Source organism: Borostomias antarcticus (genome assembly GCF_949987555.1).
Source record: "Borostomias antarcticus genome assembly, chromosome: 5".
Lineage (NCBI taxonomy): Eukaryota > Metazoa > Chordata > Actinopteri > Stomiiformes > Stomiidae > Borostomias > Borostomias antarcticus.
The window spans coordinates 27,204,213-27,219,965 of record NC_140238.1 but is presented as its reverse complement, the minus strand read 5'-3'; the positions used below and the strand labels follow the sequence as shown (position 1 = coordinate 27,219,965).

General features: G+C 49.5%; 2 protein-coding genes across 2 annotated transcripts; both read right to left on the bottom strand.

The window, feature by feature from the left end:
• Positions 1-316: 316 nt before the first annotated feature.
• chst12a (carbohydrate (chondroitin 4) sulfotransferase 12a) lies at positions 317-2,178 on the bottom strand (the record flags this gene model as incomplete). Its single annotated transcript, XM_084437932.1, has 3 exons — positions 317-865; positions 1,322-1,501; positions 1,663-2,178. 3 exons carry the CDS (start codon positions 2,176-2,178, stop codon positions 317-319), a joined length of 1,245 nt encoding a protein of 414 aa, XP_084294058.1.
• A 2,653-nt stretch (positions 2,179-4,831) lies between these two features.
• On the bottom strand, positions 4,832-15,268 carry card11 (caspase recruitment domain family, member 11; the record flags this gene model as incomplete). The annotated part of the gene is made up of 24 exons (XM_084439043.1): positions 4,832-5,036; positions 5,173-5,288; positions 5,677-5,801; positions 7,124-7,306; positions 7,415-7,532; positions 7,787-7,882; positions 8,216-8,300; positions 8,612-8,855; positions 8,979-9,105; positions 9,216-9,417; positions 9,640-9,763; positions 9,943-9,986; positions 10,584-10,693; positions 10,916-11,076; positions 11,189-11,261; positions 11,496-11,654; positions 11,787-11,987; positions 12,149-12,274; positions 12,381-12,527; positions 13,492-13,671; positions 13,816-13,964; positions 14,244-14,420; positions 14,629-14,766; positions 15,085-15,268. The coding sequence occupies 24 exons, from the start codon at positions 15,266-15,268 to the stop codon at positions 4,832-4,834; spliced, it is 3,474 nt and encodes a 1,157-aa protein (XP_084295169.1).
• Between the last annotated feature and the right edge of the window lie 485 nt (positions 15,269-15,753).

Here is a 15,753-nt window from a genome sequence, read left to right as displayed (position 1 = left end):
ATATTGTACATACAGCTCCATTTGAAATAAACAGACAACATAGACCTGATCTGACAAAGCTAGAGCAGGGCCAGATGTCACACCAGGTGTTACACATTAAGCAGTCTGTAACACTTGGCAAAAGTGTGTGTGTGTGAATGAGTGTGTGTGTGTGTGTGTGTGTGTGTGTGTGTGTGTGTGTGTGTGTGTGTGTGTGTGTGTGTGTGTGCGTGCGTGCGTGCGTGTGTGCTCGCGTGTGTGTGTGTGTGCTTTTGTGTGTGCGCTCGTGTGTGTGTGTGTGTGCGTGCGCGCGTGCGTATCAAACTGCAGGAGTGTGTTACTCATTCAGGAGTGACTCAGGTTTGTCATAGCCAAACAGTCTGAAGTCAGGCTCATAGAGCTTGTAGAGTTCCCTCCGTGCCACTAAGGGCACTGTGCTGAACCAATCGGCCTCCCAGCTACTGGCTGTCAGGTTCCTGTGGGAGGTGGGGAACTCCACCACGTTGTCGACCTTCAGGATCCTCAGCAGGTGCTCAGAGTCTTCCTCCACCGTTTCCAGGTGGCCCACAAAGTCATACTGGATCTGGCAGGGGTGGCACAAGCGGTACACCTGGCGCCAGTGCTCGTTGAAGGGCATCTCCTTCTCCGTCTGAGGGTCCAGCAGGTACTGGATGAACTGGGAGAAGGAGGGGCGGAGCCCTGCCGCGAAGGCCTCGCCCGCCGAGCTCGGCAGGTCAGAGTGGTTGCCGTAGTGGCGGAGTATGACCTGGGCAAAGCGACGGTAGAAATCCTCGTTGGGCAACTCAAACTTGTTCCGGAAGGCGGAGATGAGGCGGACGAAGGGGTCCCTGACGAACAGGAACTTGGTGTACTTCTGCAGCTTCACCTTCAAAACATGATCATCTTCATCAAAACCTCAGCCACACACATTGTCAAGTAACTTGACAAGTGACAAGTAACAGAAACGAGATTGTAGACCACTAAGCTGAGCATCTTACTTGGATATGGCCCAGTACAGTCGATGATTCTACAGAGGCCTCAAAATGATCAATATTATATGCAAACATCAACAAACATTTAATGGTCAGATTAAATTCATCAATCAGTTGGTAAAAACAGTTGAGTATACTGTATTCATAGACTATATAATCTATTTAACAGACTGAAAATATATATAATCTATTCATAGACTGACAGTATGCTATAATCATACACTGACAACATATAATCTATTCATAGAGTGACAGTATATATAATCTATTCATAGACTGACAGTATATATAATCTATTCACAGACTGACTCTCTCCATTCAAATGCAGTGCTACTGCAGAGGGAACTGACCTTCATCAGGTGGCGTGAGAACTTGCCGTAGCGTTTCCAGAACTTGTTGAAGGTGAAGTGCAGGCTGCTGTTGTGGACCAGGTCCCGGGGCACGGCCAGGGGGTCGCGGTACGGAGCCCCGTCCTGGAGCAGGCTCTCGCTCAGCACGATCATGATCCGCTTCCAGTTACTACACGCCACCTGGGAGAGACAACACAGGGTGGAGTAGAACAGAAGGTTATCAACAGACGTGTGTGTCTTGAGGATATGGTGGTATGTGTGTGTGTGTGTGTGTGTGTGTGTGTGTGTGTGTGTGTGTGTGTGTGTGTGTGTGTGTGTGTGCGCGTGTGTACGCGCGTTACCTTTGGCACATAGCAATAGATGATGCCGTGTCTGTCGTCCACGATGAGGTGGTCGAGCTCCTTGTTGGGGATGTCGTCGAACGAGCGGTTCTTCCCGGCGAAGCCGACGCCGTCGCCGCGGCACAGGTCCTGCAGCAACCGCCGCCGCCCCTCCTGGCGCTGCCGCTGCTCCGGCGCCACCGGGCTCAGGTGGATCTTCCACTCCCGGGGCGGCACGTAGCGCTCCTCCGCCCGCTCCGACTGGTTGGCGGGGTCCAGCGGGGCGGCCTCCGTGGGGTCGGAGGTCCCCTCCAGGAACTGGTTGACGAAGGCGTCGATGTCGGACAGGAAGGAGGGGGCGCGGGGGGTGGCGGGGGGCGCGTGCGGCGGCGGGCGCGGGGTCTTGGGGCCGGGGGACACGGGGGCGTGGAGGTAGAAGTGCGAGGCTCCCACGTCGTCCCAGTAGAGGATGATGAGCAGGATCATGAAGACCGAGCCCATGATCAGAGAGATGCGGAACAGCCTGGACTTCCCCATGGTGTGGGCTTCACTGGCGCTGCACCATGCCGTCTGTCTGAGCTAGGCCGTTTGGACGCACTGCATCCTCACCTCAACTCCATGTCAGCAGCACCCTGCCACCAGGGAGCACAATCAAAACAGCATTGCGTTATTACAGGTCGCTCCCAGGTTATAATACTTATAGCACATGATTTGAGTGCTTTGGTGCAAATATGTAAAACACACTCACTCAGACAAACACCTACACACACCCACACCCTGTGCTGTGAGCAGGAACAGACAGGTTGAAGACTGAGGCTCTGTGAAGCTCTGACTTCATAAACAAGTTTCTGAGGTGACCTGAAGGCCCCACCTACACAGAGTCGCAGGTAGCTGCTAAATGCCTGCAGTCAGCTATTCAAAAAAAAACTACGTTATAGGCTATAGTAGGGGCAGGCCACACAGTCAGCGAGATGTGTAAAATGTAGGTTCTACATGTCATAGGCTACCGATGACATTTCTGCTCGGTTCTCCGTTACTGGGCCTCTTCCTTTTCCTTCTTTGTGTCTGTACACGTCAGATTTCCATTCCAGAGATTCTAGCTAAATAAGGAACTCGCTCGACGGTCTGCTGATTTCCTGTAGCAAAGAGCCGTCACCACCACTAACTCCACTGCAAAGAGCAACAGAGAGGGCTGGGGTTAGACGAGCCTACACGTCGCGATAGGAAAGAACCATGGATTTTTCCCGCCAGCTCCCCACGCTATTCGGCCCAATGTAAACACGACAGAGGAGCGGATGACAAATAATTCAGTTGAAATAAACTCGCATGGGTATGCTACACCACCATGCTTTGGAAGTCACGTGTAGAAGCAGCCGTACTGTCTGTTCTGGCGGCGGATACAATGTAGCCTTTCACTGATGCGGGGAGGCAGAGCGCAGCAGAGCAAATATAACGGGAATCGGAGCAGCTGTAGATCACAACACAGATGAATAACATCACCGTTTCAAAAGCAATACTACACAAACACACACACGCAAACAGAGGATAATATGTGGCTACAGAACGGTCTAATGTCTTGTTTCCTCTCATTGTGTTTCAGTGTCTCTCGGCGTCTCTCTCCCGGTCAAACCCGACCCTGCAGCCAGCGGACCGGGCAGCGTTTAGAAAGATGCGTCGCTGCTGCTGGGTGTGGGCCTACTTGTTGATTTGTCAATGTTGTCAATGTTGATGTTTTTCCGTAAAAGAAAGAAAGAAAGAAAGAAAGCGTCCTCACCTCTGTCTGGGATGTTCTCCCCGCCGCGTCAGCTGAGATGCGCGAGCAGGCTGTTTTCGGAGAGTTCGCATCTCGGAGCATCGCGAGATTTGATGACCCAGTTTCTCCAGTCTCAAGTCTCTGCCTGTCTGCCCGCTAACGAGGTGAAAAAAGCTCGTACTTTCTGGGTCAACAGTCAGCCATCCATTGAACAACCTGAACATTACACTCTCTAGACCTGACTAGGTTTTATCTAGGGAGCCTCTCTCTCTCTCTTTCTCTCTCTCTGCCTATGAAAACATGGTGCCTAAGAAACCTTTGAATCATACCCTTTAGTCCTGAAATAGGATGAATCTAGGAAACTGATTACATGACATAATGACATGACCAGAGTGGAAGAGAGACATGAATGAAGACTTGAGATGACCTGCCCCTCCATCCCTGTGATGGGTGAAGCTAGCAGGACAGTTACTCGAGTGACCTAGGCCTCTCATTCTGGCAGGATGTAAATAAATAGGGATTAGCCACCCCCCGATACTGTTATAAAACACTCATTTCATGTGGGATTAAATGTGACAACCCTGCCCTGAAACACTCTGATGACATGCATCTGTGTGTACACACGCGCACACACACACACATACAGAACACAGGTCACAGGTCCTCGGAGCTCCATCAGTGCATGCGCCAGCTGGCAGCATGGCGGTCTTAGCCCTGGTCAGTGGGTATGGGTATCAGCCAAACTATGATGTGACTGGAGCAGCAGAGAACTACGGCACTAAAACCACCTACTCTGAACGTCCAACACTGCACAATTATATTCTATTGTGTACTCTTATTAATATATATATTCAACATTAGAATGTGCAGACCTTAGACCACTAGAGGACACACTACACAACTACTCTGTTGTAGAAGTCATGTTTCTCCAAAGCATGCAGAGCTCAGCGATGGACCACTGGAGAATGTGGTCTAAGCTATGGGCACCTTGGGTTAATATAGTACAGTATTTAAAGAGAACATACTGTGTTTTTTCCCTTATTCACCAGTAAATTACAATATTTTTTATTTAACCGCATGGATCAAAACTAAAAGGATATTTATAAAGCTGTTTATTGGCTAGTTACAGAAATAGGAACACACTTTACATAGATGGTCTGGCAGTCCAATATTGGGTCTTTGTATACAGGTGGCAAGAGAGTTGTGCATGAATGAGTATACAGTGTGTGTGTGTGTGTGTGTGTGTGTGTGTGTGTGTGTGTGTGTGTGTGTGTGTGTGCGTGTGCGTGTGTGTGTGCATGCATGCAGAGACGGTCTGTGCGTGTATATAGAATAACGATTCCCAGTCTGTGTGTGTGTGTGTGTGTGTGTGTAGTATAAGGACAGTCTGTGGATCTACTGCATATAGTATAAGGACAGTCTGTGTATCCCCATCTCCTACAGGAGGTCCTGCTCCACCCAGACCGTCTTCTTCTGTTCCTCCAGGATTCGGTCTTTGATGACCCGGAGCATGTCTTCTGTCCCTGCCCAGGCCTCGGGCTCCACACTGGCATACAGGCACGGCAAACCCTCCAGCTCCTTCTCCCTCAACCGACACGCTCGCACAAACTCCTCCTCCGACTCCACACGCAGAGGCAACTTCCTGTTGGGGGACAGGAAGCAGGAAGGAAGTCACGCTGTGATTATGTAGTGTACATGTGCTGCTTAGTGTCGGGGTAGGTTTGTGTTGTGATAGTCGTTTGGTAATGCTAGTGTTATGGGAGGATCAGGGGTCATACCGCAACTTCCTGATGTTCCTCTCACAGATCTTGATGTAGATGATGATGGGGTAGATCTCTCTGCTCAGAAGGTCTTTGACACAGCTCAGATCTGCCTCAAACAGGCAGTGTTTACCCTGGGGTGGGGGGTGAAACAGTCGTTAGATAAAAATTACAAAAATAAGTAAAAATAACAAAATTACAGGACCCTGCAAACTCCCCATAGAAGCTTCTTGCTGTGAGGTGACAGTACTAAGTACTACACCACCGTGCCGCACATGAGCGATTTTGGGGTTCAGTGTCTTGCTCAAGGACACTTCAGCACAATGCCAGGAACTGGGATCAAACTGGGGACCTTGTGATCCCCAGCCGGTCACCCTACCTCCCGAGCTACGTGCCGCCCTCCATCCCCACATAATAAACACACACAGTATGTTTATACAATAGTATGTACAAACCGATACAGTATGACACAAGTACATATTTGGGCAAAAGAACATTGGAAACACATAGACAGCCACATACCTTTGAGGCGACAGCCTCAATATTTTCTGGGGTGATACATTCATACATGTTGGCCTGTTTCTCACTGGAGTAAATGATAGGCTCGATCTTCTGTTTGATCAGGAACTCCTCCTTAGTCAGAATGTCTGGAGGGCGAGAACAGAGACAGCAGGACTGGTGAGAGTGTAGATTTAGGACTGGTTAGAGGGTAGATTTAGGACTGTTGAGAGAGTAGATTCAGGGCTGGTTAGAGGGTAGGTTCAGGGCTGGTTAGAGAGTAGGTTCAGGGCTGGTTAGAGGGTAGGTTCAGGGCTGGTTAGAGGGTAGGTTCAGGGCTGGTTAGAGGGTAGGTTCAGGGCTGGTTAGAGGGTAGGTTCAGGGCTGGTTAGAGAGTAGGTTCAGGGCTGGTTAGAGGGTAGGTTCAGGGCTGGTTAGAGAGTAGGTTCAGGGCTGGTTAGAGGGTAGGTTCAGGGCTGGTTAGAGGGTAGGTTCAGGGCTGGTTAGAGAGTAGGTTCAGGGCTGGTTAGAGAGTAGATTCAGGGCTGGTTAGAGGGTAGGTTCAGGGCTGGTTAGAGAGTAGATTTAGGACTGTTGAGAGAGTAGATTCAGGGCTGGTTAGAGTGTAGGTTCAGGGCTGGTTAGAGAGTAGATTCAGGGCTGGTTAGAGAGTAGGTTCAGGGCTGGTTAGAGGGTAGGTTCAGGGCTGGTTAGAGAGTAGGTTCAGGGCTGGTTAGAGAGTAGGTTCAGGGCTGGTTAGAGGGTAGGTTCAGGGCTGGTTAGAGGGTAGGTTCAGGGCTGGTTAGAGGGTAGGTTCAGGGCTGGTTAGAGAGTAGATTCAGGGCTGGTTAGAGGGTAGGTTCAGGGCTGGTTAGAGAGTAGATTTAGGACTGTTGAGAGAGTAGATTCAGGGCTGGTTAGAGTGTAGGTTCAGGGCTGGTTAGAGAGTAGATTCAGGGCTGGTTAGAGAGTAGGTTCAGGGCTGGTTAGAGGGTAGATTCAGGGCCTCTGATACCTCACATTAAAGCAAATGTTTGAAAATAAACTAATCCTAAAGGAGATAGTGTTGGATTTCAGACAGCTGAACACTCAATCAAACTTCAAAGAAGAGAAGAGTAGCATGGCTTATTTCAGGTTCACCAATAGCAGCCTTGTAAATTAGTGTCAGAGTATCAGAGCTTGTCAGATTTTGTCTGAGATAAAGTACATACATGTTACCCTCATCCTGGTAATCAACCTGACCATCTGTCACACCCTGCTCCAGTTACACACTGTAGGATAATAACACAATACAGCACAATGACTGACCTGGAACTCACTGGCAGGTTTTATCCTCTACCTCCACGCTCACTCTCCTCTCTCCTCTCCTTCTCCTCCTTTATAGGTTCTGCTTCTCCCTCGCTACTATATATATATATATCACTGGGGACTAAACACACACACACACACACACACACACACACACACTGACCTGGTTTGCAGATGTTAAAGTCCATGGCTCCCCCCATGTTGAGTATCTTCTGGATGATAGTCCTGGCCAGGGCATTGGGACTGAACAGCACGGGCCTCCTCCTCTGGACATGCTGGGAGTTCACCAGACTATAGGGCACCAGACTCAGGCTCCGGCTCAGGTCGCTGTCAGGGTCCACCAGGTCTACACACACACACACACACACAAGTTCAAGCATTGCATGGGGAGGATATAGTGTGTGTATATGGTGTCTTATGGAAGGAGGATGTGGGGGTGTGGTTGGGTACTCACCCTCTTGTCTCAGAGTCTCGAAGCCTGGTCTGGGCAGGGCAGGGTTCCCTGAGTTCACGATTCTCACACGCTCACTGCTGGTCCGATGCTTGTACTTATTGTCCACCCTGCTGACAAACTACACACACACACACAAAAACATAATGCTGAGTAATACAGAGTGTGTGTGTGTGTGCGTGCGTATATGTGTGTGTGTGCATGTGTGCGTGCGCGTATGTGTGTGTGTGTGTATGCGTGCGTGTGTATGTGTGCATATGTGTGGGGGTGTATGTGTGTCTGTGTGTGTGTGTGTGTGTGTGTGTGTGTGTGTGTGTGTGTGTGTGTGTGTGTGTGTGTGTGTGCGTATGTGTGTGTATGTGTGTGTGTGTGTACCTGTAGTATCTGGGTGATGAAGACGCTGGCCCGGGACATGCGGGGGCTGGATTTTGTGTCTGGGGAGGGGCTGGGCTCTTCTGGCTGTAAGGACGTCTACACAGACAAACACAACACATCGACAGGGGGGACAGACACATCGACAGGGGGGACAGACACATCGACAGGGAGGACAGACACATCAACAGGGAGGACAGACACATCAACAGGGGGGACAGACACATCAACAGGGAGGACAGACACATCAACAGGGAGACACATCAACAGGGGGGACAGACACATCGACAGGGAGAACAGGCACATCGACAGGGAGGACAGACACATCGACAGGGTGGTCAGATACAGTACATACAGGTATCTGAAGGAGCAGTTAGCAAGTATCAGATTAGAGATGAATTAGGGTGTCAAGGTTTTAGAAGGATGTCAGACCCTTATGTTGCGCAGGCTTTCGCTCTCCTCTTTTCCACTTCGACAAACCAACTTCTGAATTTTCACCAAGAGCAGCTGCTGGGCTCTGCACACACACACACACACACACACACACACACGCACAATCATTGTCTAGCACCTAGACACACCAACACACACCCAGTGCTGTTCTGCGGTCATCAGTGCTGGTCTCTGTATAGCATTGCGCTCTGCTCCACTGGTGTAAATCAAATCAAATCAATTAAATTCAAATCAAACTTTATTTGCATAGAGCATTTCATATATAGCGGCAACACAATGCGCTTTACAGAGAGCAATGGGAGGGTGGGCATAGGTCCCACCCCTACATATTCCAGAGGGAAGCAAAAATAAACAGTAAATAGCTAGTTCTACTACCGTGAGAAGCTGGGGATGGTGCCACGCTCCGCCAGGTCCGTCCCGGAGTAGGGGTCGATGCGGGCGCACAGCCACTCACAGCGGCCCTGGTGCATGGTGTCCAGGACGTGCACCACCTCGTCACAGAGCACGCTCAGCGAGCAGCTGTCCGATTGGCCGGACACGTTCAAGTTGAAGCGGATATAGAAGGAGTCTCCGGACACCACGGTCCCCTCATCCAGGTCCCTCTGCAGGCGCCGGTAGCCTGAGCATGCGTGCACACACACACACACACACACACACGCACGCACAAACATAGGCATAGATTAGGATACAGGGATATTGGCTTGTGGCAGTATGGGTCAGAGGGCTCAAGATTAAATGTTACCCTCAAAATTGGTTCTGTAATGCAGCTGAATTGGTCCATTGCAGCGCTGCAGCGTCCAATGGGCTTCCTCCTTTGTGCAGGTGTCCAATGAAACCCTCTGGTTCTCCCCTCGAATACACCCTTCAAGCTGGCCAACCAACCACAGGGGAAAATAATAATATCAGAGCCAAACAGAGGCTCATAAACAGGGGTAGCAATTGAAAGAGTTTTGCTTTATCCACATTATGTGTGTCTCACCAATAGGAGATGGTGGCCTTCACGGAGCCCTGCCTTATCAGCGCTGGACCCCGATTGGACGGACGACAAAAAGATTCCACTGTCATTCCCGCCGAGCAGTGTGAGATCATTCAGTAGCTGGTCTCCTGGCAGGGAGACCTCGTGTACAGGCCGTAAGGAGGAGCTGACCCTGGAGAGGGAGGAGAGAGACGGGCGGAAGGGCCTACACACACACACACACACACACACATTAAAATCATATGATCAGCATCCCCTTCCCAAAACATTTCCCTGGTTTATAGTGACCTAAGCAAAAAATATGTGTGTGTGTGTGTGTGTGTGTGTGTGTGTGTGTGTGTGTGTGTGTGTGTGTGTGTGTGTGTGTGTGTGTGTGTGTGTGTGTGTGTGTGTGAGAGAGTGAGTGTACGTGTGTGCGTGTGTGTACCGCTCAAGGGAGAGCTTCCTGAAGATGTTGTTGACCTGCTCCAGGTCGTAGGAGTCCATGCCCTCAGACTGGTGGGAGGAGGAGGAGGAGTGGATGGAGGGAGGGCCATACTGGGTCTCCTCATCTGAGAGAGAGAGAGAGAGAGAGACAGAGAGAGACAGAGAGAGAGAGAGAGAGAGAGAGAGAGAACGGAAAAAGAGAAACAGGGGATACATCAGGACCCCAATATCAGATTTAAAAGTTTATTAAACTTTAAAACTATAAAACTATAAAAAATGAACTGGCTTTGCAGCAACACTTTACCAAACTCCATATTGTCCATACTGTCAAACTCCAAGTCATAGAGGCTGAAACAGACAGAGACAGAGAGGACATCAGAGTTTACTGGGGCAGACCACAGCACTGGCCACAGGATACAGAGTAGGGTTAGTGAAGGTACAGTAGGTAGGGTTAGGGTTAGTGAAGGTAGGTAGGGTTAGGGTTAATAAAGGTAGGAAGGGTTAGTAAAGGTAGGTAGGGTTAGGGTTAATAAAGGTAGGTAGGGTTAGCGTTAGTAAAGGTAGATAGGGTTAGCGTTAGTAAAGGTAGGTAGGGTTAGCGTTAGTAAAGGTAGGTAGGGTTAGCGTTAGTAAAGGTAGGTAGGGTTAGCGTTAATAAAGGTAGGTAGGGTTAGCGTTAGTAAAGGTAGGTAGGGTTACCGTTAGTAAAGGTAGGTAGGGTTAGGGTTAATAAAGGTAGGTAGGGTTAGGGTTAATAAAGGTAGGTAGGGTTAGGGTTAATAAAGGTACGTAGGGTTAGGGTTAATAAAGGTAGGTAGGGTTAGCGTTAGTAAAGGTAGGAAGGGTTAGCGTTAGTAAAGGTAGGTAGGGTTAGGGTTAATAAAGGTAGGTAGGGTTAGGGTTAATGAAGATAGGGTTAGGGCTGGTAGGGGTGACATAGGGTACCTGCGGGGCTGGAAGTCATGTTCTCCCTCGCGCGTTCTACGGACCAGTGATGCGTTTCCTGGCGGCTCAGGGACAGTGGACATGATGCTGCTGTTACGGTTACGCAGCTGCTGCAGATATGGATACAGGTCGTTACCATGACACCCAGTTACACACTGTCCACCCGCTGTCACTGTAGCAGCAGGTTACATAGACACTGACAGCCTAGACACAAAGGGTACAAACGTAGCAGGTTGCCTTAACAACAGGTTACTATGACCACATATAGGTATGGAAAGTTTGGCATTTTGCGTCTATCTCGAAATCGAGTTTTCTGATTGGTGGGGACTCACCATGGTTGCTTTGCTACTCAGGTCTGTGCTGGAGTGTGGAGAGTGGGAGTTGGGTGAAGGGGACGTGGCGGGAGGGGGCGGGGGGCAGGCTCTCATGACGGCATAGCAGCTGGTGAGTGGTGCTTCGACCATCTTCATCTCAGGAGAATCTCCTCCGGTGACTGACACAGATGTAGATTCACACAGTCCTAAACATGATTCATGTTCTTACAGTACATACATGTCTAAATGTACGCCGGTATGGACTACATAGACTGTCTGTGCTGTGTCTACCTGGTTGAATCTCCTCAGAGTTCACTTGCAGGTTGAGAGTCTTGAGGGCCGTGACTGGAGACTTCCTGTTTATCTGCACGCCACAAATACACATGTTCTAAGTGTAGAAATACTTGAGTTGATGTGATGTGTGTGTGCGTATAAAACGTTCAAACTTAAGTTAACGTGTGTGTGTGTGTGTGTGTGTGTTTGTGTGTGTATGTATGTGTGTGTGTGTGTGTGTGTGTGTGTGTGTGTGTGTGTGTGTGTGTGTGTGTGTGTGTGAATGTGTGTGTGTGTGTGTGTGTGCGCTGTGATAAGGGCTGACCGGCACTCCTTTCAGGTTGTGTCTGCGTTTGAGGCGCGGCTCCGGAGGGAAGAAGGACTTGTCCTCTGGAGACTCGTCACTGGACGCCTCTGACGTTTTAGGCTCCTCCTCCAATGCCTGGGCAGCAATGATGGCAGGGGGGAAGTCCCTTGGAAGGCTCTGAAGGGAATGGGGATATGCGGTTGGTTAAAGTGAATATGTGTTTGTGTTTGTAATGTGTGTTAGGGAACGGGGCAGGGGGGTTGTGCGTGTGTGTGTGTGTGTGTGTGTGTGTGTGTGTGTGTATCTCACCTGGTCTAAAGCCAGAGTGCTGTCTTTGGACAGACGTCGTAGCCTGGCCTCCAGGGTGACTATCCTGGCCTCCTTGCGCACCATCTCGATGTGGAGCTCATCGCTCCGTTCCTCCAGCTCCCGGATCTGTTTACGGTACTTATCCTTGTCTACCAGACACTGGGAGAACTGGTGCTGGGCCTCATCTCTGGCCCGGAACGCCTGGACACACACACACACACACACAATCGTCACTGTGCTCTGGTGTCATATACTGTAGTGAGAGGAATTGCAACTAAATACTGACTCTGTGTGCTTGCGTGCGTGCGTGCGTGCGTGCGTGCGTGCGTGTGTGCGTGTGTGCGTGTGTGTGTGCGTGTTACCTGGTCTCTTTCCTTCTCCACCTCCTCCAGCTGTACGATGATGGTGTTCATGCGGGTGCGGTACATCTCACAGTCCTTCTGCAGTGTCGAACTCTTCAACTCGAGATCCTCCTTCTCCTCCAGGTACTACACACACACACACACACACACACACACAGCAGTTCGTTTCACACCGCAGAAAGGCGTCTAAGGGTACAGGGAGCTTCTGTTTAGGGCAGCAGGCGAGTGTTACCTTGTCCCTCAGCTCTTCGGCCTGCCTGACCTCTTCATGGAGGTTGTAGAGGCGGTTGACCAGGTCCTGTCGGTCCTCTAGGGCTTCCTGTCTGTCGTGTTCCAGAATGTCCAGGATTGCCTTGTCAGACGCTGGCAGAGGCCCCGGCTACACACACACGCACACACAAACACACACACACACACACAATGACCATGTTATGATGTTATTACCTCCGCCCCAGCGACAGTGCAGGGCGAGAGGTTATGTTTTCGCTTGCGTCCGTGCGTATGTGTGTGTGTTTGTTAGCAGGATTACGCAAAAACTACTGGAGCGATTTTCACAATACTTGGTGGAAGGGTGTAACATGGTCCAACTTAGAAACCATTACATTTTGGAGCGGATCTGAAGCACAGGTCGGGTCCACAGGCCGCCCAAACACGGCCGGTCATTAACCTCTATTCATTTTTTGAACCAGGATTACGCAAAAACTACCTGACCGAATTTAATGAAACTCTGTGAATCATGGGCCACTTTAGAAGCCATTACATGTTGGAACATATCCAAATCACGGGCTGGATCCACAAATGAAAACAAAACTTAGAATGAAGCCAGCTCCCTGTGTGGGGGTGCTAGAGACACAGGGTTTGGACTCGGGTGTGCGGTGGGAGAGCCAGGAGTGCACCGCATTCCCCCCCCGCTGGCTGTGACCCAAGGGGGGCACCACAGAACCAGCCAAATACAGCCACCCATTCACCTCCAGTCATTTTCACCCAGTGAATCACAAGCCCCCCGAACACAGCCCGGACAGCCATTCACCTCCATTCATTTAGTCTCAACTATATGCTCCCGAAGAAATAATGTTCAAATGCAGCGGGATTTGAAAGGTTGGTTAATGCACTGGCTCCGCCCCTCTGCCCATGTTCTGTGGCACTTGACTCTACACACACACACACACACACAATGACCATGTTATGATGTTATGTAATGCCACTTGCATGACCAACTATTTATTTCCCTTTTCTACACTTCCACACTTGACCACACACACACAGAAGCAGCCACACAAGCAAGAAGCACACACACACACATATACTGCACACACACACTCAGAGACAGAGGGATGCGTTACCTGTATGATGGACTGCAGGTCCTGCAGTTTGATCTTGAGGACTTCGTTCTCTCGCTCCAGCTCAAAGATCTGTTCTTTCTTTGGCCGGTTCTCGATGTCATTCTTCAGCTTCAGACTCTGTCTCCTCTCCATCCTACACTCCTCCTCCACCTTGTTCAGCCTGTGTTTCAATTGGTCGATCTGCACGCCCGCACACAGTGCAATACATGAATTAGACTGGCAAAGACAGACAGACGGGTGTACGGTGTGTGGATGTGTATGTGTGTGTATGTGTGTGTGTGTGTGTGTGTGTGTTTTTGTGTGTGTGCTCGTGTGTGTGTATACCTCCAGCTGCAGGTCTCTGCTCCTCATCACTGCCATGTTCTTCTCTTCGCTGAGCGAGGCGTACCTCATGGCCAGTTTGTAGTTCTCGTCTTTCACTCGGAGGAGTTCGTCGTTGTAGTTGTTCCTCTCGTCCTTCATCTTGTTGTATCCTGACAGAGAGAGAAGTAACCAGTGATGCAGACTCAGAAAAACCCAAGTGACCTCTTGGAGCTAGCGAGAGAAAGCCTGGGGATGAAGGCTATCATAGCACTACCATCTCCTCTATCAACAACTGCAGTCTAGATCAGATATTAATTTTAGTCTTGTGATGAGAATAGTCAGTGCACAGTTATTCACCATCTTCTCACTATTTAGTGTAAGATTCCTCCCTTCCATGGCCAGTAACTGATGACCCTACTAGTCAGTTATATACATGAACTAATATTCACTTTGCTGGAAGGCCTGCAGTTCCTGGTTGGCCAGGCGTAGCTTCTTATGTTCGTCCTCCAGGGTGCGCTGTTTCCCGATCAGGTCCACACGCTGCTCATCTTTGGCCTTGGCTTGTTGCTGGAGCTTGATCACCTCATTCATCAGGAACTGGGTGAGCCCCTCGTGACCCTCCTCAACTACACGGGCAAGGACACCACATACACACACACACACACACAAACACAATCTGATAACTCCTAAGTCTTGCAGGTGCAGGTGACATGTTTTTCAATGCACTCTACAGTGAACAATCATCATCGTCGTCATCATCATCGCCGTCATAATCACCATCATCATCATCATCATCATCATCGTTTAAGTGTGTTGGGGCGATGCGAGTCTCACCTACGATGGTGGAAAAGCGCCGCGTGGGCTCCTTGCCAGTGACCAGCTTGTAAAGGTCTGGGTAGTAGAACTCCAGGCTCTCCAGGAACACCACGTACCCCCGCTCTCCCTTCGTATGGAGGATATCCAACAGACGGCCTGGAACACACACACATACACACACACACGCACACACACACACAAATAGATAAATACATAGACAGACACACATATATACATCAAGACACAGACACATTTAATTGTACATGGTACCTGCATATACTGTACATATGACAAACATCCTTGAATGCTTGAATTAATTAAATACATAGAGTAATGGATACATACAGTACATGGATACATACATGCATATGTATCAAGACGCACACACACACACACACACACACGCATACACCAGAATACACGTACAGTCGCACACCCGCGCTGACACACACATACAGCAAGACCCCCTCGCACCTGTGCGGTTGACCTTGGAGACCAGCAGCAGTGAGTTGAGCACCTCGTCCTCGTCCTGCTCGTCCAGGACCTTGCACTGGCGCAGGTACGGCGTCAGCTTCCCCGGGGAGATGTAACGGCTGAGGATGTAGCGGTTGCTCTCCACCCCCTCCCACAGCACCTCAACCTCATCGTCATTATCCATCTCCTACACCTGGCACACACACACACACACACACACACACATTTCAATTTCTTTATTGGATTTTCAATCAAAGATACAAATCAATATCAAAATCCAACAGTAACAAGAGTCATACAACGCAGTGCAAGATCACATTCACATAATGTAGTCCCAGCAGGGAGGTCAAAGCTATTTATGGATATAGGTAGCAGCGTCTTTTCCATATGAAATGACTGCCAATGATGGCAGACACAGAACAGTACTTAACTAAGTGTTTTGCAGATTTTTTTGCCAGTCCAACAAGTTGGAGTCCTCGCACACACATTTTGTGTACGTGCCCTAAGCTGCCAAATATCAAATCTATAATTTTGCAATTATACCCACATGCAGAGATGGCATGAGCAAGTGGTTGATATTTTGATATTTTATAGCTAAAGCAAGTGTCCATGTACATGTCAAAAGAACATCCAATTTCTAAATAAATACAGACTTGGTGGATTCATTAA